Source organism: Bos taurus, chromosome 16 (genome assembly GCF_002263795.3).
Source record: "Bos taurus isolate L1 Dominette 01449 registration number 42190680 breed Hereford chromosome 16, ARS-UCD2.0, whole genome shotgun sequence".
In the NCBI taxonomy this organism is placed as follows: Eukaryota; Metazoa; Chordata; class Mammalia; order Artiodactyla; family Bovidae; genus Bos; species Bos taurus.
Window position 1 is genome coordinate 73,606,569 of NC_037343.1, and position 22,867 is coordinate 73,629,435.

The window sequence follows — 22,867 nt, forward strand, 5'->3', positions numbered from 1 at the left end:
TCTCACTGACTAATCAACAAATAATGTGTGGCAATTCTCTACTGCACCCATAATGAAACGGGCCTAGGAATCCCCAAAGTTGGAAACTCTCTGGCTTTTCCCTGGTGATCCCTTCAAATGCTGTCACCATCAAAAGCACAGGGGGCCTCTCTTGATTTTGCAGCTTTCTCTTTCTGAATATTTCTCTGGACGCACTTTCTCTCTACCCTGTTGGTGGATTAAAATGAACTTTTGATGTAGCAAGTTCAGATTTTGGAGAACACCCCCGATATAGGCAGGTCTGTTATAATTTGGTTTATTTGTTTTCGTTGTTCATTTTGCCTTGGCTTAACCCACTTATCAGTCAACTGTGTGTTGTTAAAATATTTCACCTCTCAGTTCTCCCTTTGCACCAACTAACTTCAGCAACCTATAGCTCTGGGTCATGGAAGAAGCAAAATCTTCTTTACGATGACCAAGTCTGTCTCTGAGACTCAGGACAGGCGGCAGCCTTTCAATGACCCTAGGACTCCAGCTTGTTGATCACAAACCACCTGGCGAGTTCAGGGAAGCTCTCTGAACTGCTGTTCTCTCTCTGTAACTTCCAGGAACTCTGTAGTCTACCCACTCTGAACAGTCCTCATCTCTCTCATCTCCCTTGTTCCAAACACTCTCTCTGTTTCTCAGCATGCACGCTCCTCAGTGAGTTTCCTTACCCAAGGCTGTTATTCATATATCTGCCGGTCTACACATATGGGCAAGCTGTTCATCAGCTTTTGTTTAGTGTCAGCCTAAACATTTCAACTTCTGGTTTCTATTGTGTTCCTTCTCGGCATGCAAATGGGCAAAATGCATGTTCACTGCAGAGCCCTCAACGCCATCATCCCTGGCACTCGGGCCGCTCCTGCCCTGCGCACTGGCCCCTGGCCCACTCACCGGCTATGGAGGAGACGACCACAATGCTCCCGTTGGTCTGCTTCAGCATGGGCAAGGCGGCTGTGCTCAGGACCACATAACTCAGAAGGTTGACCTCCAGGGTTCTGCGCAAGAGATGGATGTCATTGCTAAACACCCCCAAAGGCGTGTAGTGGATGTGGTTGAGAATGAGCATGTCAAGTCCCCCTGCAAGAGACGGCTGTGGTGAGAGAAACCATCTGAGGTTGATACCTCCCCCTCCCAGGTCTCAAAAGCTCCCTGGTGACCCCTAGGGCAAAGTCCAGAGGGGAGAGAGGAGACGCTGTCTCACCCACGAGCTCTCCAGCTTTGGCAACAAATTGTTCAGCGAAGGTCATGTTCTCCATGGTGCCCGCCACGTAGTGTGCTGAGGCCGCCCCCAGCTCCAGGCAGCGGGATACCACCTGCAGGGGCATAGTGGCAACTGGCGTGGGTCTTGGCTGCAGACCTTTGGTGGGGGCAGTCTCTGGCATAATGGGGGCTTAAATGAGAGCTTGCTCACAGCCCTGAAAAGTGTGTGTACGTGTGTGTCATTAAAGGCAACTGACACAGCATTTGTCCTCTGTTTGAAATACTGTCTGGAACAAGGTCGGGTTAGAGATGGATAAATCGCAGTGCTGGAGTTTAAGTCCATGGTTTGTGCTCATGAGTCTCTGTGAACAGATGGTTCTGAACACATGATTGATATGGATGCTAGTTTCCATGTGGGTAGTCTTAGGTTTGTGCGTATTTGTGTATCCTTGGATTTGTGAGTCTGAGTATGTAAGAGGGCGTGTGTCTGCATGGTGACCAGAATGTGAATTCTTGAATAGGTACTGGAATGTTGGTATCTAAGTACATGGCTATATATCTGTAACTCCATGTGTCAGTGTGTGTGAATGGGCATGTCTGTGAGCATGCAGAGCCCAAGAACTTTGTGTCTAGATATGTATGCATGAGAAGGAACACTTAAAAGCATACTTTGGTATTCCTGTGGGTGTTTGAATCCTGTGTGTGTGTGTGTGTGTGTGTGTGTGTATCTGTGTCTGAGTGTGCCAGTTCTGTTGGCATGTATTAGCGAGCATATAAAGGAATACATCTGGGCACATGAGGTACATATGGCTGTGGGCACAGGACCCTCACCTTCTTTAGACTTTCTTCTGACCTCGCTGTCACTACCACATGTGCTCCCATCCTTGCCAGGTGATAGGCCATTTCTCTTCCGATTCCCTTGCTGGCCCCCGTGACAATCACTCTCTTTCCTCGAAGCATCTCTGGGAAACCCCAAAAGGAAGTGAGGACCATGCATGGCACCAACATTCCTCCTCCCACTCTAGAGGTGGAGAGCTTTATCTCAGTGTCTGAAGGTTATGAGCCCACATCAGCTCATCCCAAGCTGCATAAATCAGTGAAGGGACAGACCCGTCTTTCGGAAGCATTTTCTGAAATGGGAATTTGCTTTGGTGGCTCAAAAGCAAGTCTCCCTGCTGCCCTTTTTGAAAACCCTCATGGACAGAGAGTTTAGCTAAAACACTGGAGTTCCAGACGTTTCTGGACTCATCCGATTGCTCAATTGAAATAAAATTCAAAAAGTCATCAAAACACATGTGCTCATAGAGATTCCAGGGATTTTCTCTCACTTCTATTTAGTCATCAACTCCAGAATTCTTTCTTATTTCCCACTTATCCACCCCTTCACAGAGCTCAATTATCTGGTGAAGTTGTGAATTTTGGAATTACCCTCATTTTTTTTCCTTTTTTTTTGCAGGAGATCTAAAATTGCTTTCAATTTAATGTGCCAAATAAAACATGGATTATTTAGCAATCTTTTAACCTCCTCACATCCCATAAACAGAAGCATAGTCTTACCTCAGGGTCCCGTCTTGTCCAGCAACTCTGGGGATCAAGAACTCCTTCTGATCCTCAGAAACATTCCAGCCATCCCTGGGTGTTAAAATCAATTCCTCCAGCCATCCCTGGGTTTTAAAATCTTTTCCTCCAAAATTAAACACATTGGTACTTACCTGGTCTGAATTCCTCATTCGCAGAATAGTAGTAGTAGGCCAAGAAGATCCCCAGGATGGGGAGGAGGTATTTTTTCATAAAAGCCATCAGACAGGGATCTGGCACAAGGAGCCCTGTGGGACACACAGAGAGAACCTACAGAGCTTTCTACAACCTCCTAGGCAGGCAGCAGCCTCCGAATTGTGACATCAGGGACGGGGGAGGCTGGAGTAGTCTCAGGCAGTGCTAGCCAATTTCCCTGTCAGAGCCGCGATTGGCTTTGGGTGGGATCCCATTCGTCCCTGGCAGCCTGTGTGGTAGATTTCATAATGGACAATGTTTACTCCATTTCATTGAGCAAGAAGAGACTTCCAGATGGCCAGGCTCATGACTGTACAGAACTGGATTCCTGAGCATCCCTACCCCGAGCCCATCTTCCTTGTAACGCCATTTATGCCAGGAATCAACGGCCTTTCAAAAGTGGTATATCAAAGGCTAGAGAGAAAGCGTGTGTGGGGCTTCTGAGGGAAGTGTGACTAATAGCAAGGAGAGCCAGAGTCAAGCAAATTCACTCTCAGCCCCACCTCCCAGTCAGAAGCAATTAAAAATAACAGCACAACACAGAAAAATAAGCTTAAGAAAAAAAAAAGGTGCACATCTTGGAGGGGAAAAAAAAAGCAAACAAGCCTTATAAACCCCACATTCAAGTTCAATGAACAATATTACAACATCAAAGGAGAATGCAAGCCAGCTAGAACCCAGATGGCGGGAAACCCATGACCGGTCAAGACTCTCAGGCAAGTGCAACGGAATGTGCACTTATTACTTTAACAGCAAATAAAGAAGAAATGATGAGTGTCAAGGGAAAAAAAAGGCACTAAGCTATTAAAGTAGGTCTTTTAAACACTATAGAGAACCAAAAAAAAATGTGGAGAGGATAATAGGAAGAGGGGAACTTGATGTAGAAGAAAAAAGAATGAGCATCGTTGAAGCAAAGCTAGCCTGAAAAGCCCACATCCAGTTAAAAATTGATCTAGTTAACAATCAAAGGACTAGGGGGAGAAATCCCTAGTAATTTAGAATTTATCACAGAAATATAGAAATAGCCACGTTGGTATGTCTGTCACAAGGATCAATGCTCAAATAATTTAGGATATTGTAATTGTTAAGTTTTTCAATTTAAAACCCACTATCGAAACCATACCCACTATCCTATCACAGAGAAAATCCAGAATTTTGCAAGTTGCCAATGGAGGCAAGGAAATCAATTTAATATGGCAGTAAGGGTGGGTACCAGTGCTTTGGAGGAGGAATGTAGGTTGAGGGTGAAGGATTCACATAAGATTAAGAGAAATTGAATTATGACTCCCAAGTATAGTATCTGGAAACATTCACTGAATTTTCACTTCAGAGCAAGGAAAAATAATTTAAGACCCAGAGGAGATGAAATAATTTGTCAACAAAGGCCCACACCTGCTTTCCAGGAAACAGTTCAGATCTGAGAACAGTTGAGGGTCAGACAGTTCACGGAGAACAAAATAGAAAAAATATTTTTAAAATTCAACTGGAAAATTACATTACATAGTGTCAGAACTATAAGATACAGACACACACACATATATGTATATATATATATATATATATACATATACATATTTCTTTTCTTGGTCACAGCCCGTGGCATGTGGAATCTTAGTTCCCTGACCAAGGATGGAACCAATGAAGTGTGGAATCTTGACCTCCGGACTGCCAGGGAAGCCCCTGATGAAATAATTTCCCATCATTAAAATGCATTGATGAGAATGAGGATGCTACATAATGGTTGATGACTTTAAATCTTAGCAGTTTTTAAAAGTTTTGGTCTAAGGATCTTTTTTCTTTTTCTTTTTTTAATTGGAGTACAGTTGCTTTAAATAGTTTATACTGTACAATAGTTTATTTACTTTAAATAGTTTATACTGTACAATGAAGTGAATCGACTATATGTATACATACGTTCTCTCCCTCTTGGACCTCCCTCCCACCATCTCCACTGCACCCCTCTAGGTCATCCAGAGCACTGAGCTGAGCTCCCTGTGCAATGCCGCAGGTTCCCACTAGCTATCTCTTTTACATATGGTAATGTATCTGTGTCAAACCTAATCTCCCAATACATCTCACCCTCCCCTTCTCCTTCTGCATGCACATGTACATTCTCTATGCTTGCATCTCTATTCCTGCCCTGGAACGAGGTTCATCTGTACTTTTTTCCTAGATTCTACATACATGTATTAATATTCATTTGTTTTTCTTTCTCTTACTTCACTCTGTATGACAGACTCTATGTCCATCCACATCTCTACAAGTAACCCAGTTTTGTTCCTTTTTATGATAGAGTAATATTCCACAATGTATATGTTCCACATCTTCTTTATCCATTCCTCTGTGGATGGACACTTACATTATTTCCATGTCCTGGCTATTGTAAATAGCGCTTCTATGAACACTGGGGTATATGTGTCTTTTTGAATTATGGTTTTCTCAGGGTATATGCCCAGTAATGGTATGCTAGGTCATATGGTAGTTATATTTTTAGTTTTTTAAGGAACCTCCATTCCATTCTCCATAGTGGCGATACCAGTTTATATTCCTACCAGTAGTATAAGAGGGTTTCTTTTCCCCACACCCTCTCCAGCATTTATTGTTTGTACGTCTTTTGATAGTGGCCATTCTGACTGGTGTGAGGTGGTACCTCATTGTAGTTTTGGTTTGTATTTCTCTAATAATTAGTGACATTGAGCATCTTTTCATGTGCTTCTTGGCCATCTGTATGTCTTCTTTGGAGAAATATCTATTTAGATCATCCCCCCATTTTTCGATTGGATTGTTTGTTTTTTGATATTGAACTGCTTGAGTTGTTTGTATATTTTGAAGATTAATCCTTTATCTGTTGATTCATTTGCAAATATTTTCTCCCATTCTGAGGGTTGTCTTTTCATCTTGTTTATGGTTTCCTTTGCTGTGCAAAAGCTTTTCAATTTAATTAGGTCCAATTTGTTTATTTTTGTTTTTATTTTCATTACTCTAGGAGGTGGATCAAAAAAGATCTTGCTGTGGTTTATGTCAAAGAGTGTTCTGCCCATGTTTCCTCTAAGAGTTTTATAGTGTCCAGCTTTATATTTGGGTCTTTAATCCGTTTTGAGTTTATTTTTGTGTATGGTGTTAAGGAGCATTCTAATTTCATTCTTTTACATTTAGTTGTCCACTTTTCCCAGCACCACTTATTGAAGAGAGTGTCTTTTCTCCACTGTATATTCTTGCTTCCTTTGTCCTAGATTAGGTGGCCAGAGGTGTGTGGGTTTAATCTCTTGGATTTCTATCCTGTCTCATTGATCTATATTTCTGTTTTTGTGCCAATACCATACTGTCTTGATTACTGTAGCTTTGTAGTATAGTCTGAAGTTGGGGATCCTGATGCCTCCAACTCCATTTTTATTTCTCAAGGTTGCTTGGGCAATTTGGGACCTTTTGTATTTCCATATAAATTGTAAATTTTTTTGTTGTGATTCTGTGAAAAATGCCATTGGTAATTTGATAAAGATTGCATTGAGTCTGTAGATTGCTTTGGGTAGTATTGTCATTTTGACAATACTGATTCTTTCCATCCAAGAACTTGGTATATCTCCCCATCTGTTTGTGTCATCTTTGATTTCTTTCATCAGTGTTTCATAGTTTTATGAGTACAGGTCTTTTGCCCCCTTAAGTAGGGTAATTCCTATGTATTTTATTCTTTTTGTTGAGATGGTAAATGGGATTGTTTCCTTAATTTCTCTTTCTGATTTTCATTGTTTTAGTGTATAAGAATGCAAGATATTTCTGTGCATTAATTTTGCATCCTGCAACTTTACTAAATTCTTTAACTAGCTTTAGTTGTTTTCTGGTGGCATCTTTAAGATTTTTATGTATAGAATCATATCATCTGCAAACAGTGATAGTTTTACTTCTTTTCCAATTTGGATTTCTTTTATTCTTTTTCTTCTCTGATCACCATGGCTAGGACTTCTAAAACTATGTTGAAAAATAGTGGTGAGAGTGGCCATTGTTGTCTTGTTCCTGATCTTAGAGAAAATGCTTTCAGTTTTTCACCATTGAGAATTATGTTTGCTGTGGGTTTGTCATGTATGATCTTTATTATGTTGAAGTAGTTTCTCTCTGTGCCTACTTTCTGGAGAGCTTTTTTTTTCTTTTAAATGATAAATGGATGCTGAATTTTGTCAAAAGCTTTTTCTGCATCTATTGAGATGATCATATGGTTTTTATTCTTCAATTTGTTAATATGGTGTATCACATTGATTGATCTGCATATATTGAAAAATCCTTGCATCCATGGGATAAATCCCATATGATCATGATATATGATTCTTCTAATGTATTATTGGATTCAGTTCAGTTCAGTTCAGTCACTCAGTCATGTCCGACTCTTTGCGATCCCATGAATCGCAGCCCACCAGGCCTCCCTGTCCATCACCAACTCCCGGAGTTCACTCAGACTCACGTCCATCGAGTCAGTGATGCCATCCAGCCATCTCATCCTCTGTCATCCCCTTCTCCTCCTGCCCCCAATCCCTCCCAGCATCAGGGTCGTTCCCAATGAGTCAACTCTTCACATGAGGTGGCCAAAGTACTGGAGTTTCAGCTTTAGCATCATTCCTTCCAAAGAACACCCAGGGCTGATCTCCTTGAGAATGGACTGGTTGGATCTCCTTGCAGTCCAAGGGACTCTCAAGAGTCTTCTCCAACACCACAGTTCAAAAGCATCAATTCTTCGGTGCTCAGCCTTCTTCACAGTCCAACTCTCACATCCATACATGACGACAGGAAAAACCATAGCCTTGACTAGACGGACCTTTGTTGGCAAAGTAATGTCTCTGCTTTTGAATATGCTATCTAGGTTGGTCATAACTTTCCTTCCATGAGTAAGCATCTTTTAATTTCATGGCTGCAGTCACCATCTGCAGTGATTGGAGCCCAGAAAAATAAAGTCTGACACTGTTTCCCCTGTTTCCCCATCTATTTCCCATGAAGTGATGGGACCAGATGCCATGATCTTCGTTTTCTGAATGTTGAGCTTGAAGCCAACTTTTTCACTCTCCACTTTCACTTTCATCAAGAGGCTTTTTAGTTCCTCTTCACTTTCTGCCATAAGTGTGGTGTCATCTGCATATCTGAGGTTTGCTAATATTTTGTTGGGGAATTTTGCATCTATATTCATCAGTGATATTGATCTATACTTTTTGTGTGTGTGATATCTTTGGTTTTAGTATCAGAGTGATAGTGGCCTTGAAGAACCAGTTTGGGAGTGTTCCTCCCTCTGCAATCTTTTAGAAGAGTTTGAGAAGGATAGGTGTTACTGTTCTCTAGATGTTTGATAGAATTCATCTGGGAAGCCATCTGGTCCTGGACTTTTGTTTGTTGGAAGATTTTAAATTACAGTTTTAATTTCATTACTTGTGATTCATCTGTTTATATTTTCTAAGTCTTCCTGGTTCAGTCTTTGAAAGTTGTAGCTTTCCAAGAATTTGTCCATTTTCCCCAGATTGTCCATTTTATTATCATATGGTTGCTTATTGTAGTCTCTTATGGTCTTTTGTATTTCTCCAGTGTCAGTTGTAGTTTCTCCTTTTTCATTTATAATTTTATTGATTTGAGTCCTCTCTCTTTTTTTTCCTTGATGATTCTGGTTAAGGCTTATCAATTTTGCTTATCTTCTTAAGAGAACCAACTTTTAGTTTTATTGATCTTTGCTATTGTTTTATTTATTTATATCTCATTTATTTCCTGTCTGATCTTTATGATTTCTTCTGCTGACTTTGGATTTTGGTTTTTCTTCTTTTTCTAGTTGCTTTATATGTAAGGTTAGATTGTGAATTTGAGAGTTTTTTTGTTTGTTTCTTGAGGTGAGATTGAATTGCTATATACTTACCTGCTATAACTGCTTTTTCTGTGTCTCATAGGTTTTGGATCATTGTGTTTTTGTTGTTATTTATGTCTGTGTATTCCTTTTTAATTCCTTTTGATTTCTTCAATGATCTCTTGATCATTCATCAGTGCACTGTTTAGCTTCCGTGTGTTTGTGTTGTTTTTTTTTTTACAGTTTCCCACCCCCCGTGATTGCTTTCTAATCTAATAGCATTGTGGTTGGAAGAGATGCTTATTATTATTTCAGTTTTTAAAAATTTTCTGAGGTTTGACTTGTGACCCAAGATGTGATCTATCCTGGAAAATTTTCTGTGTGTACTGCGGAAGAAAGTGTGTTCTTCTGCTTTCAGGTGAAATGTCTTATAAATATCAATTAAATCTGGCTGGTCTACTGTGTCCTTTAAAGCTTGGGTTTCCTTACTTATTTCTGTCTGGATGATCTGTCCATTAGCGTAAGTGCAATGTTAAAGTCCCCCACGGTTACTGTGTTCATGCTGATTTCCCCTTTTATAGCTGTTAACATTCACTTGATGTATTGAGGTGCTCCCATGTGAGTGCTTCAATATTTACATTGTTAATTTCTTCTTGGATACGTCAACTACAAATTGGCACTTGCCATCTACCTCTATACAAGTGCTTCAGCTGAACACCTGATTTTCAACACCTCCTGAAAAGAGTTCAGGTTGGGGAGCAGAAACAGGTACTCCAATTCTTGTATCTCCTCATTGTCTAGAAAAGCACTGAAATCCTTCCTGGTGACATCTGCTTCTTGTCACTAGCAGTGACCTTCATGAGACTGCATGCACTCCCCCTTCCTCAAAAATCACGTATCTACTCACCTTTCCCCCTAATTTTTTGGAGCAGTTTCTCAGAGCTGTCTGAGGTGCTGTCTCCTGGGTTATTGTTCTCATTTTGCCCCAAATAAAACTTGACTCACAACTCTCAAATTGTGCATTTATTTAAAAAGTCAACAGAGGAATACCTTGATCATTATGTAGCATATGTTCCATACCTCTTGTAGCAATCTTTATTTTGAAGTCTATTTTATTTGATATGAGTATTGCTACTCCAGTTTTCTTTTGATTTCTATTTTCATGGAGTATCTTTCCATCCTCTCACTTCCAGCTCACTTATCTGTTCTTCAGCTTCAGTTATTTTGCTATTGATTACTTTTAGTGTATTTTAAAATTTCAGTTAATGTGTTATCCATCATTGTTTGTTCTTTAGATCTTATAGGTCCTTGTTAAATATTTCTTGTATTTTCTCAGTCAGTGCCTCCATTCTGAGATTTTGAATCATCTTTACTATCATTACTCTAAATTCTTTTTCGGGTATGTTGCCTATTTCCTCTTCATTTACTTGGTCTTACAGGTTTTTACCTTGCTCCTTTGTCTGTAACATAGATTTTTGTCATTTCATTTTTTTGATGGGTGGGACAGGGTGTTCCTGTCGTACTGGTTGTTTGCTTTGAGGCATCCAGCACTGGAGTTTGCACTCAGTTGGACTGAACCAGGTCTTGGTGCCAAGATGAATACTTCCGGGATAATTCATGCTGATTAATATTCCCTGGGGTCTGAGGTTCCCTGTTAGTCTAACAATTTGGACTTGGCACTCCCACCATAGGAGATCAGGCCCGGTCGCTGGCCTGGGAACCAAGATTCCGCAAGCTGCTCGGCATAGCAGAAAAAACAAACAAACAACATATACACAATAACAAAGAATAAAAAATAAAATTAGAAAAATAAAAAAATACATTCTTTAGAGAAAAATAAAAATATAAATGAAACAACAACAATAAGGTGAAATACCACCACCACTACAACTATAAAAATTAAAAACAAAAATACCCCGAAGGAAAAGGCCTTGGCTATGGGGGTTGGGAGCAAGTCTTTGGTGGGGTGGGTCTTAGGTAGGGTGGGGGCCTAGGTTCAGGACCAGTGCTGCTAGGAAGGTCCTGGGGGGCAGGGATGGGTTTAGGCTCAGCACCACTGGAGCGGGCCTTGGAGAGCAGCGGTTCAGGCTGGGGCCCCAGTGAGCTCCTTGGGGCCCAAGGAGGCGGGGGATGCTGGCCAAGTTGCCTTCTCATCCTCCCACCCTGTGAAGGTCCTTTCCCTGCCCCCACTGACCCCCTTGCGGTCCGTGGGCCACTCCAATTGCGGGCACCTCTCATCTCCCTCCACCACTCCTCAGAGGCCCCGGTCCCGTCCACTTCTGCTTCTTTTCCTCCCAACCCTTCATGTCCCACTGGTTCACATGGGGGTTCCTCCCATCCCCTCAGGTGTCCAAGGTCCCTGGCCAGTGCCTAGTAGCTGCCCTAGTTGTAAGGAGACACGGACTCTGCTTCCTTCTATTCTGCCATCTTGACTCCATCTTCTAAGGATCCTCTTAATCTTAAAAATCATCAAGGCTCTCAAAGAATTTTTACATATGTGGGTTTACCTATTGATATAGATGTATTAGAAATTGAAACTGAGAATTTCTTGTTTTAACTCAAGAATACAGAAGCATCCATGTATTAAGCTTTGTATTATTACGCATCTTGTAGGCTAGGGAAACTCAACAGAGAAGGAGAAGGAAAGAGGATGAATGATGTTTTAATACAATTATGAAAACAGTTGTGACCTTTCAAACTTCCAAGAGGGTCTCAGGGACCCATGGGGACCACCCTTGGATCCATTACTTGGATCCACTGTGTGTTTGCAGTTACACGGCTGGTCCTCTCGTTAGCTTGGGAACTCCTGGAGGCCATGGATTATGTCTTTTTCATCTTTGTCTCTCTTCATTGCCTTCTAACTTTGCTCCAAAATAGGCATTCAGTGAAATTTTGCTCTTTTAGTGTTTGCAAGGCACTGCAGCAAAGAGAACATTGCTATCTTTCTGGAGCCTGATTTAATCTAGGGAAGTCACTGAGATTTAGCATTTTGTCCAGAACTGATCAACCCCCTGCCCCCTAATCCTCTTCTGTGGTGCTCAACAATTTGAAAACTAACAAATAATAAAAATGAAAAAGACAAAAGGAGATATGAATGTTTCACCTAGCACTTGTTTGGACTAGATTTTCACAAATCAAGTAAAGTTTCTTTCACTGCCATAGCAACGAACCTGAACTGTTCATTCCTTCACGCTGCTCCTTCTTCGTACGGCACTGACCACCTACACTTCAGAGTAGGCTTTCAGTGAAATGCCCTCGGCAAGACCCACGCATGGTCAAAAACCCACATAGAATGAGTCGCTTTCAGCGGAAGGTGCATGGCTGAGCCCAGCCAGGAATTCTCTCTGACTTGATTACCCCCATCTTAAATGAATGAGGTCAAGAAAAACACGGAGGGGAAAAGAGGTCAGGAGCAGCCACAGGGCAATTTCTGAGCATTTGGTATAACATGAAGATCACAAATGGAGCACCTGTCATTTCTGAGGCAGCCGCGGCCAGAGTGCTCTTTGGAACTCTTTGGTAGCTTTGTTAAGGAAGCAGTCTCTTCTGTCTAAAAACTCATCCTGCCAGTAGAACCGTGAATGGGCAGACCTTGGAGTAAAAGGTGGGTGAACTCTATCTGTTTGGAGGTTCTGCCTTCCCTGGGAAAATAGTACCAACAGGTTGAAATAGGAAAGGATCTTAGCATAATGTTGTAGGATGCATAAACTTCTCCCCTTCTCTCGGTCTTCCCACCCTGCTCCCCACCCCGATCTGGTTCCTCAGGTCTGATTTTTTTTTTTTTTCCTGTTAAGAACTGCTAGGTCTGTCCCATCAGGAAATTGCAACCTCACTCCAGTATGCTTGCCTGAGAAATCCCATGGACAGAGGAGCCTGGCAGGCTGTAGTCCATGGGGTCGCAAGAGTCGGACACGACTAAAGCAACAGCACAGCAAGTCTGTGCCATGGCTACCAAAATCTGTTCCTAGCCAGGGAAACAGCTGAGAAATAAAATTCATCTTTTATGGCAAGATGAGAAAAATTTAAACAAAAAAATCTTCTCCATCCTTTGGCCTCCTCTTTCTTCCCACTAGGCATTGTATATCTGCACTGTACATCGACCAAAACACCCCCATTGACATACATACCTGCTCAGCCGCAAAGAGCCAGTCTCCCATTGTCAGTAGGACAATTCCTTAAAGATAACATTTCTTCATGGTGCTTAGATCTGGCTTATGTAAACTGTCAATAGTGCATCATTCTTTGTACATCAATATAACATCTCTCTCTCAGAAAACTTACATAACTGTGCCTTGAATTCTAACAGGTGGAACAATTCTTAGAGCTTTCCGAGATGCTCTTCCCAGCTTATAATCCTCAAATTTGGCTCAAATAAAATTTTCCTTTTCTTTCTTAGGCCAGCTGATTATTTTTTTTGTCGACACAACTATCATTTTACATCATTTTGTCTGATAACATGGACTTCCTGCCCTCCCCACCCCAACCCCCTTCTCCCTCTCCAGTCTCCCTAACAAGAGGGAAAGTTCTATTTGCCAGCGCTTCTGCAGGACACTATTCCTAACAGACAGATTTACTCATATTTTCCAACTAATGGAAGCTCAGATGCAGGAAAATGAACTAGAGGTGGGATAACCTGCCCTGCATGCGCCGTCTTGACCCTGCTGGTCACATGTAGTCGGGTAGCAGGGGCACATGTGAGGCAGACTAGCTGGTGTCTGTTTGCCTAGGAGAGCTGAGAGCCTCTTGGGAAAGGAGGCCCGGAGTTTGGCTTGATCCTCTCCCCTCAGTGGGGCAGGCAGAGATAATTCTAAACAAGTCTTGCGGTTTTTCACGTTTTCCCCTGGCCCCTGGCATGTGAACTTGCACTGGGGCTCTCAGTAGCCTCACACAGTAACTAAAAATCACTCCCCAGGAAGTCTGGTGAGACACGGTAGCACTCAGGCACCGTGAGAGAGGCCCACACAGTGGAGAGCACTGACCGGCCAAGCCGCCACACAGCTTCGGCACCCCCAGCATTTCCTCTTGGTTTTCAGCCTGGTTTTCAGGAGGCACGTCGGGTGGGCATAGGAGCCCCTGCCAGGCGGGGTGCTTAGGGTGCCCGTGACTACAGTGTTAGAGGGAGGCCACTTCCCTCTGGGGAGAAGTAGAGTCGCCACATATAGCAAATAGCAAGTCAGGCCAGCCAGTCAAATTTGAATTGCAGATTGGCAACACATCCTCTTTAGGATCTGCATAATCTCAACTATTCCATGGATTATACTTATGCTAAAACATTATTCATGGTTTATCTGAAAGTCAGATTTAACTGGGTGTTCCGTGCTTTTTCCTGGCAGTCCTACAAGTGGCCAGAACTTTGGGGACATTGAGAGATCGTGCCTTACGTTATGGACAAAGTATCTTTGATCGTAGTAGCTCCTGAGAGCAGAGGTGAGAACACCATGTGTACCTTCGTCACAGGCCGACCCAGCCACCCAGCCGCAGACAGCCCCCAACGGGGCCAGTAGCAAAGGAGGAAAAGGCTACGTGCCGCGTGGCGGCTGAGTGATTTAATCTACTAATATTTATTTAGGGCCTTCCACAGATCAGGTCCTGTGACCTCTGAAAAAGCAAAATGCTTTCCAAGCCTTAGAAGGAGACAGACATGGCAATCAATGAAATGGGATGCAGAGGGAGATGTGTGAGAAAACAGAAGAAGGTGTGGAAGAGAAGGCAGTGTTTGGGAAAATGCAAACAATTCCACACAGAGGGATCACTGAATTGCAAGGGGTGGGGTTACATGGGGAGAAATCAGTCCAGAGAAGCCGGCAGGAACCACACCCCTGAAGGCCATCCACCTAACCACTGGAACCACTGGTTCGGCATTTACTTCCAGACGTGAAGCCTCTGCACCCTCGTTGCATCCCAGAACCCTTCCTGTTCAGTGGCCTTTTGTACCCCTCCCAGCCTTAGGCTGAGCATTCTGGTTCACCTGCCCACCTCGGGCTCATCAATCCAGCCTCACTCTCTCCATCAACACTTCCCTCTCCCGGTGCTGTTGGGGTGCTGGGTCTGGCTGTGTCCCTGGGTGGCTTGCAGCTCTGGAGCTTTGAGCCTGCTCCCAAGCCTCTTCTCCCCTGGACTTCTGTCCATGTATAGCCTCTGGCCTTTCTTCCTTCCTCTCTGACTGCTTCCTCTACCGGGAGGCACCCTGTAGAGGTCTGGATCCCTTGAATGTTGGGGTTGGTCTTGCTTCTCTCCTCATTCTGTCCTTCTCTTTCTATCTTCTCTGGGCATTTCCCCTCATTCTTGTGGTTCCGGTCGCTTTCTTTAAGCTAATGTGTATTAAAAATCTCTCTCTCCTGGACTGCCTTGTATCCTAAGCTTCAGGTTGCATAACCACCTGTTTACTCAACCTCTCCCTCTTCATGCCTCCTAAACACCTCAAGCTCAACATGCCCAAACTGACCTGATTATTATTATTTTTACACAGCTTTTGGGAAGCAGTATTTACAGACCAGAAAAGCATCTCATGATAAGTGTACAATTCAATGGTTTTTTTAAACAAATTTGCAGAGTTGGGAAAATATCAAAACAATCCAATTTTAAAACATTTCCATCACCCCCCAAAGATTCCTCTCGCCCATTTACGATTACTTCCTGCCCCTATCCCCAGGTGTGGCCAACCAGTAATCTAGTTTCTGTCTCTCATATTAGTGGAGTCAGATAATATGTGATCCTGTGCCTGGCTTCCCTGGCTCATGGTTCTGAGGTTCATCCTTGCCTCCTTGCGGTAGCATGTATCAGTGCTTTGTTTCTTTTTATCGCCCAGTCGTTTCACATTGTGTGGACATACTACATTTTGTTTACCCACTCACTGATTCACAGACATTTAGAATTTCCATTCTTTGGCCGTGATGAACAGTGCTGCTAGGAACACTGGCGTCAAAGTCCTTGTGTGGCATTGCTGGGTTAGGTGATAAATTTATATTTAACTCAAAGAAACTGCCAAACTGTTCTCTAGTGACTTGGTGATGTGTTTCAGTCAAGGGCTTCACCATCCCCCCAGTTAATGCTTCAGAACCTTGGAAATCCTTCTTTACTCCTTCCTCTCCATCTTCCCACATTCCATTTCTCACCAAGCCCAGTCGATTCTATCTCCTAGATATCTCTAGAACCATTTCCCCATCCTCACCCTCGCTACGACTCTCCTAACTTGGGCCACTGCTACTTCCTGCTTTAGCAGCCTCCTCACTCTTCTCTCTGCCTACCTCACCTTCTCCAATCCATTGATATATTAAAAAAAAAAAGCTTGTGAAACATTTGATATGCACAAAAGAATAGAAGAAGCCATAAATAACTTACGGGGCAATAATAAAGCAAAAGCCTTATTGGCCGACCATCCAAATTAAGACCTGACTGTTGCCAAAACTGTAGAAGTGCCCCGTGGGCCTTGATGCACCCCGTTCTTCTTCAGTGGCTCCTTATTGTTCGTAAAGTTCAAACTCATTAGCTTTGCAAGCTCTTTAGAACCTTTGAAATCCTTTCCCAGGATCCTCTCACCATTCCTACCCCTGTTTCTTCTTACCATTCAGGTTCTTCTCCCTTTCAAAGTCACCCTCCCTTGGACGTGTAAGGTGCTCCCTAAGCACTGGGTGTTTCTCTGATCACAGCTCCCAGGACTTTGTAGTCACAGTTGCTCATTTTTCCCCCATTACACACAGGTCTGAGAAGCCAGTGTATCTCCCATGCTTAGCACAGTGCTTGTACATGTTAGATGCTAGAAAGCATTTTCTGAGTGTTTAATGGAAATTGACTCATACATAGAGATGAAGATGCTTGTTAGATATTTGAAGGTCAAGAGAAATGTCTAGGCTAGATATATTGCTTTGGGAGAATGAAATCATATAAACTAAAGTTAAAACCATAGTAGATGACACCCCATCTAGAGGGCGAAGGGTACAGTGGGATGTTACAGGAGAGGAGAACTAGTAGAAAGGGGCAAGGAGAAGCAGGGAGCAGGGGGGCCTGAGGCAACAGGGAGGTGGGCTGGGGTGGGCAGAGGGTGGTCTCTATGAAGTGCCAGAGGTCACAGCTTGGAAGCTTCTGAGAGGTCAAGGAGGATAAGTGACAAAAATACATTGGGTCTGGATATAGGAATCGCTGACCAACCTAGACAGCATATTCAAAAGCAGAGTCATTACTTTGCCAACAAAGGTCCGTCTAGTCAAAGCTATGATTTTTCCACTAGTCATGTATGGATGTGAGAGTTGGACTATCAAGAAAGCTGAGTGCGGAAGAATTGATGTTTTTGAACTGTGGTGTTGGAGAAGACTCTTGAGAGTCCCTTGGACTGCAAGGAGGTCCAACCAGTTCATCCTAAAGGAAATCAGTCCTGAATATTCATTGGAAGGACTGATGCTGAAGCTGAAACTCCAATACTTTGGCCGCTTAATGCGAAGAACTGACTCATTGGAAAAGACCCTGATGCTGGGAAAGATTGAAGGCAAGAGGAGAAGCAGACAATAGGGAATGAGATGGTTGGATGGCATCCCTGACTCGATGGACATGAGTTTGAGCTAGCTCTGGGAGTGGGTGATGGACAGGAAAGCCTGGCATGCTGCGGTCCATGGGGTCACAAAGAGTCGGACATGACTGAGCGACTGAGCTGAACTGAGCTGGAGGCCTGTCAGGGCTCTGAAGGCACCGAGGCCAGAACGCAACGGGTTGAGGAGGGATGTATTTGAGGAAAGAACGTGTTTAGTGTGAGTGTAGGGGAGAGGAGCTTTTGAGGAGCTTGGGTTGGGGGATGTGCAGATCTGAAGGAAGGTTCTGATCTTTAGGACAGCAGTGAGCTAAGGTTTCATTCAAATGTTTTTGAGTATCTTCTCTGTCCCAGATACAGTTCTGGGGTGAGCGTGTTTTCAGCTTGTGGGAAAGATCCAACAAAGTCCCTGGCTAGAGAATCCCTGGAGTGGCAAGATTTACAGGGTCTGAGGACTGGGCATGTGGAGACTCAAGGAAATAAGGTGAGGGTGGATATCGAACTCTTGCAGTCTCCTAAATTCAGCGAGCTTTTTAGCCTAATGTGTTTCCTTCCTTCGATTTTTGATTTTTGAGAGGCACATGGATCTGACTTCTCCATCTGTCCATTTCTGTTGGAGGGTGGGAGAGGAAGAAGGTGGGAAGTTGAATCGCTTAAGGTCTCCTTTCCCTCACGTTTAGCCACAATATGTAACTTTTATTCTCATTTCTGCCTCCCCCTGCTCTGTTCCTGGTCTGTGTACAGTCACACCTGTAAAGCAGATGTCTTTCCCAGGTTGGTTGAATTTTTCCTTTTCTGTCTGATGGGAGGTTCATGAAGTTTGAGGGCTTGGAAACAGCCTGGGAAAAGGGCCTTATAGCAACGGAGGGATAATTTCTAGGTTTAGGACGTTAAGAGTTTTGACAGGTTTTTGCCAGCAGAGGGAGCCCCAGGGCTGGGCGAGAAAGCTCAGATTGCGTGCGTACACGCGTGATGACTCCATGGACCATAGCCCAGGCTCCTCTGTCCATGGGATTCCCCAGGCAAGAATACTGCAATGGGTTGCCATTTCCTCCTACAAGGTATCTTCCCCATTCAGGTATCGAACCCGAGTCTCCTGCACTGGCGGGTGGTTTCCTTACCACTGTGCCACCTGGGAAGCACAGACTCCTGGGGTTTAAAATTTCAGGAATGAGGTCCAGCAGTCCAGAGGGGTTTATAGGTTAAGATAAGAGAAGATGAAAGAGGGAAGGAGGGAGGAAGAAGACGGGCTCACAATACACCAACATATACACAGAAACAGTTACACAAAAATCACATAACCCCACCCCCAACCCCTCCCTCCACACACTCACAGTTTCTGCTTTAGTCCAGTGATTCCTAAAACTTGCTGTGCAGTTGAATCATCTGGGGGGCGCTAAGGGAAGATTCCCAGGCCCCACCAAGGCTTGTTGAATGGGAGCCATCAAGGTTGGGACCCAGGAATCTGTATTTTTGCAAAGTGCCCAGGAGATTCTGAAGTAGCCTTTAGACAAACAGACTGGCAAACACCTCTGGGTAGTTAGGGAAATACTTCAAGTAGAGCTTGTTGGAGACTGAATTTAATGGCTCCAGCCATCAACATGTGGAGTGGCAATAGAATGTAATCCACGAATGCTGTTGTGACTGAGTCATTTCCTTTCTTTCTTTCCTTCTTTTTCTCCCCTCTCTCCCTTCTTTCCTTTCCAAGTAATTTTTGTATTCATTACTATAATACAGGAATAGTGTCTACAAAGTCACATGATATCAAAAGGCTTATAATGCTAACAGCCACCCTTGCCTCTCCCTTCCCCATGCCCAGGTCCCTTTCAAGGGCAGTCACATTTTAAAATCCTATTTCTTTCCTCTGATTAACTCCATATTTTAAAACATTTACTGCCATTCTTGGTTTTGTAACATTAGAAATTATTTATTGATTTCCCACTAAGGAATATTAGGACTTGCCGTTTTATTTTACAGCACACGCAGACACTCATTCCCTTCCAGCTAGCTTCCTAACACTATTAAATCACAATTTTAATTAAATCATTAGTCAGTGTTCATATTATTATGACTGACTTTTTGCAGCTCAACAATTTGATGTACTATGATTGCATTTCTTTGTTTGTTTTCTTCTATCCGCCCCCTGCCTCCAACCAGGAGTTAATAATCATCTCATTTTTGTTTGTTTGCTTACTCAGTTGTCATGTTCTCTAAATCCTCTGGTAAAAGCAATATGGCTCAAATAGATTAGTCAAATTAATTGGATAATCTATATATTTTTTCCTTTGGAGACATTCGTTTTGGAGCCCCTGGTCTTCCTGTTCCAATCCAGACTAGGAGCTTGATAGGCTGGTAACTGGGACCTCCCTTTACATCTACCTGACCACCCCAGCTCTTCTTGGCTTGCTTCCTCATGAATAACAGGGAACTGACTGTGGGGTGCTGTTTCACATCGAACACTTTTGCATGGGCTTTGATCCACCAGAGCCTGGTCACGTACAGGCCAGGATGTCAGCTCTGCCAGCGTCCTTACTTTACCCTCTTCCTGATTCATTGTTTGGCTGAGGAAGGATTTCAAAATTGGGGATTATTTTCTTCCGAAATTGGAAGACGTTGCCGTATTGCCTTTCAGTTTCTAGCTTCCAGTGTGGATACTGAGAAGTTCAATTTCTGTTTGGACTCCTGATCTGGCTTTGTGAGCTGTTTTTCTTCTCTCTAGAACTTTTGGGATCCTTTTCCCCCCTGGTGTTCTAACATTCCTAATTATGTGCTTTGAGGAGACAGTTTTGTGTTTTGTTTTGGTTCATTGTGTTGAACACCCACTGGGTCCTTTGAATATGGAAATGCAGATCTTTCATTACGGGAAATTTTGGAGAAACTATCTTTCTAGTTAATATATTCCCCTCCATGTTCTCTGTGTTCTCCTTTTGGACTTAGAAGATGTCAGAGCTTCTGGATGGATTGGATCTTGTAAATTTCTTATTGTTTTTGCCCTAATTTTCATCTCTTAACCTTTCTGTCCTACTTTCTGGTAGATTTTGTCGATTTTATCTTCCTGTGTTTCATTTTAAGTTTTAAATTTCCAGTTGTATTTTTATTGTACAAAGCTCCTGTCTGTTCGTGACTACTTCTTTTTAAAACAGAACAGAACAGAACACTGACTGCTTCATCTTCACTGATGGATACACTGCCTTCTTTTCTCTCTGAGGGGCTACCAGTATTGTCAAGGGCTACTGTTAGTAATTTCTTCTGACCCTCAAATATCAGTATGTATAATCTTTTTTCCCTTTTGTTGTATAGTTTCTCCAAGGAGGAATGCTTCATTCCTCTGCCTACGGGAGTAAGGAGAACGAAGAGGCGTATAAGTTGGGCGGTGTGTGTTTGGGGAGCTAAGTCAGGATAAGGGGCTGGGCAATCTCATCTTTCAGTGTGGAGGCTTCCTCTCATCCTGTTCCCAGCTCTATGCCTGAACCACCTTTTGCTGTGTCTGATGTCCCTGAGCCTGGCACCTCTTTAGCCAACTTCTCCAGAAAATAAACTTTCCTTCTTCTTGGAGGGCCCATCTCTTCCTCTGCATCAAAGTTCCTGGTGCCCTGATCGCTGAGATTCTCCCGGGCTCTATGGCTTCTCATTGCCCTCCTCCTACCAGCGGCTGTTGGGCTTCAATAGTTTCCAGTTGGCTAAGTCACTTCTCCCTCGTCTATCCACTTTCCATTCTCTGAAAGGGCGTTGACATTTCTCATCCGTTGGTTCCATGCTGGTTCTCTTTTGTCCTTGTCCCTTATAGCATGCACATTATTCTACTGGGATTGGTGTACTTTGTAAGGGAGTAGAAATAAATGTTTGTTCCACTGGAATGTTTAACCCTAGGAAGCTCTTTTGTGTAGCCTGACAGGCTTTTTTGAAAAGCCTATAGTAGTGCCAGCTTCTGTTCCTCCCAAGATACCAAAAATCAAGACTGTGGGAGGGAAACTGTTTATCAAGTCATTTGAATGGAAGAAAAGAAGGGGGAATCTTTCATTTGTTCACTCATCCTTTTTCCCCAGATATTTATTGAGCACTAGTAAATGTCCAATGAGCTTGGAATGTTCAAGCTGAGCAATGTCTGGTGTCTTCCTTCAAGGAGATGGTAGTTAAGTATGAGGAGGGTAGGCAAGTAAGTCAAAGCTCACAGTAGCATAATAATAGCTCTAGTACAGTAGTAAATCTAAGGTCACAATTGTGTAATAATAATGTGTATAGGGTGCTAACGGGGAAAGAGTAGGGTAGCCAAGTCAGCCCAAGGCGGTGGGAAAGCTTTCTGGAGGAAGTGATCCTGGGGCTAAGTTTTGAAGAATGAGTACAGTTTATGGAGATGAAGACATTGGGGGAAGGCTGTGCCCAGCAGAGGGAACTGTCTGTGATTAGGTAAGGAGTCTAGAGATAGCTTGAGATGTCAGAGCGACCTCAAGTAGATTGAAGTGGCTGGAGCAGGGGTCCATCTGGGGAGAGTCCTGAGTCACTGAACTATAAATATTCACATTAGCATGGTGCTGGGACTAGTAATGAAAGCTGCAAAAATCATAATTTCTTCTTCTCTCTGTGAATTTGAGCAAATTAAAAGAAATTATTTGTATTAATAAAAGGAGGATACCATGTGATTATATAAAGAGATAAGCTGGCTCAATAGTAGGATTGTAAAGTATTCCAGCTCTTTTGTGACAAACCTGCCTTAAACCCTTCTACTCGCTCCAGTTTCCTAACAGTTATAAAACAGATTCTAGAAAAGCTTAACTATTAGCTTTAACTATTAAAATCTTTTCCCTCTTTCTGTTTCTTCCAGATAAGGATTACTTAAGCATCTTTTAACTGAATATTTTATTTTATTTAATCAGAAGATGCCGTGTTTATAAGTTCTTGGGTGTTTGGGGCACTTCTGTATAAAGTTTCTTGCAAGGCTCCTGGGTGGAACCAAGATAATTGAGTTCTAGTCTCCCTCTCCTCCACTGACATATATGTGACCTTGGACAGGCCCTGCCCCTGTCTTGGCTTCAGTTCCCTCACCTGGCAAACAAAAGGAATTAAATTAGATTACCTTTAAGATTTGTTCCAGCTTGGAAATTTGATGCATGGAGCTTTTTAGCTCTACTGAAATTAGTATCAAGAAAGAGCTAGGATTTTTGGATTTTATTTTCACATCATACATAAGAGGGAAAGGCAATTCCTTTCAAATTTTGGCAAGCAAGCAGAAGTGAGATTCTTCCATCTTTCCTCACTTCTCCCGCCCTTCTTTCAGCTTCTGTGACTTACTCACACAGAACCCAAAGAAAAATACTGGCACTAAAAGAAAAAAAAATTCAAGTGTGTCTCTTTGAATTGGTAAGCTCTGTTGGAAAATTTGGGGGAGCAGGACTCTTCAAAGCCAACTGTTGTGAAAACACACCAGCGTTGTCTATAAGCACTTTCCAAAGCGTAGGTTTAGCAGTTTTTAATCCTCTCAACTGATTGGACCCTTCTGGATGGTACTGTCTGTTGATGGCAAGGGAGGATTTGAGTAAATG

The 22,867-nt window shown here is 42.9% G+C and overlaps 1 protein-coding gene across 3 annotated transcripts in view; it reads right to left on the reverse strand.

Annotated features, from left to right (window-relative positions):
- HSD11B1 (hydroxysteroid 11-beta dehydrogenase 1) overlaps positions 1–22,867 on the reverse strand; it is a 76,362-nt gene that overhangs the window by 42,229 nt on the left and 11,266 nt on the right. For 2 of the 3 annotated variants that reach the window (XM_010813541.4, XM_059875240.1), the window contains exons 2-5: positions 2,937–3,050; positions 2,056–2,186; positions 1,226–1,337; positions 916–1,101 (exon numbers count right to left, since the gene is read on the reverse strand). In XM_010813541.4, coding sequence (XP_010811843.1) covers positions 916–1,101; positions 1,226–1,337; positions 2,056–2,186; positions 2,937–3,050 — 543 coding nt within the window. 3 annotated transcript variants of the gene reach the window in all.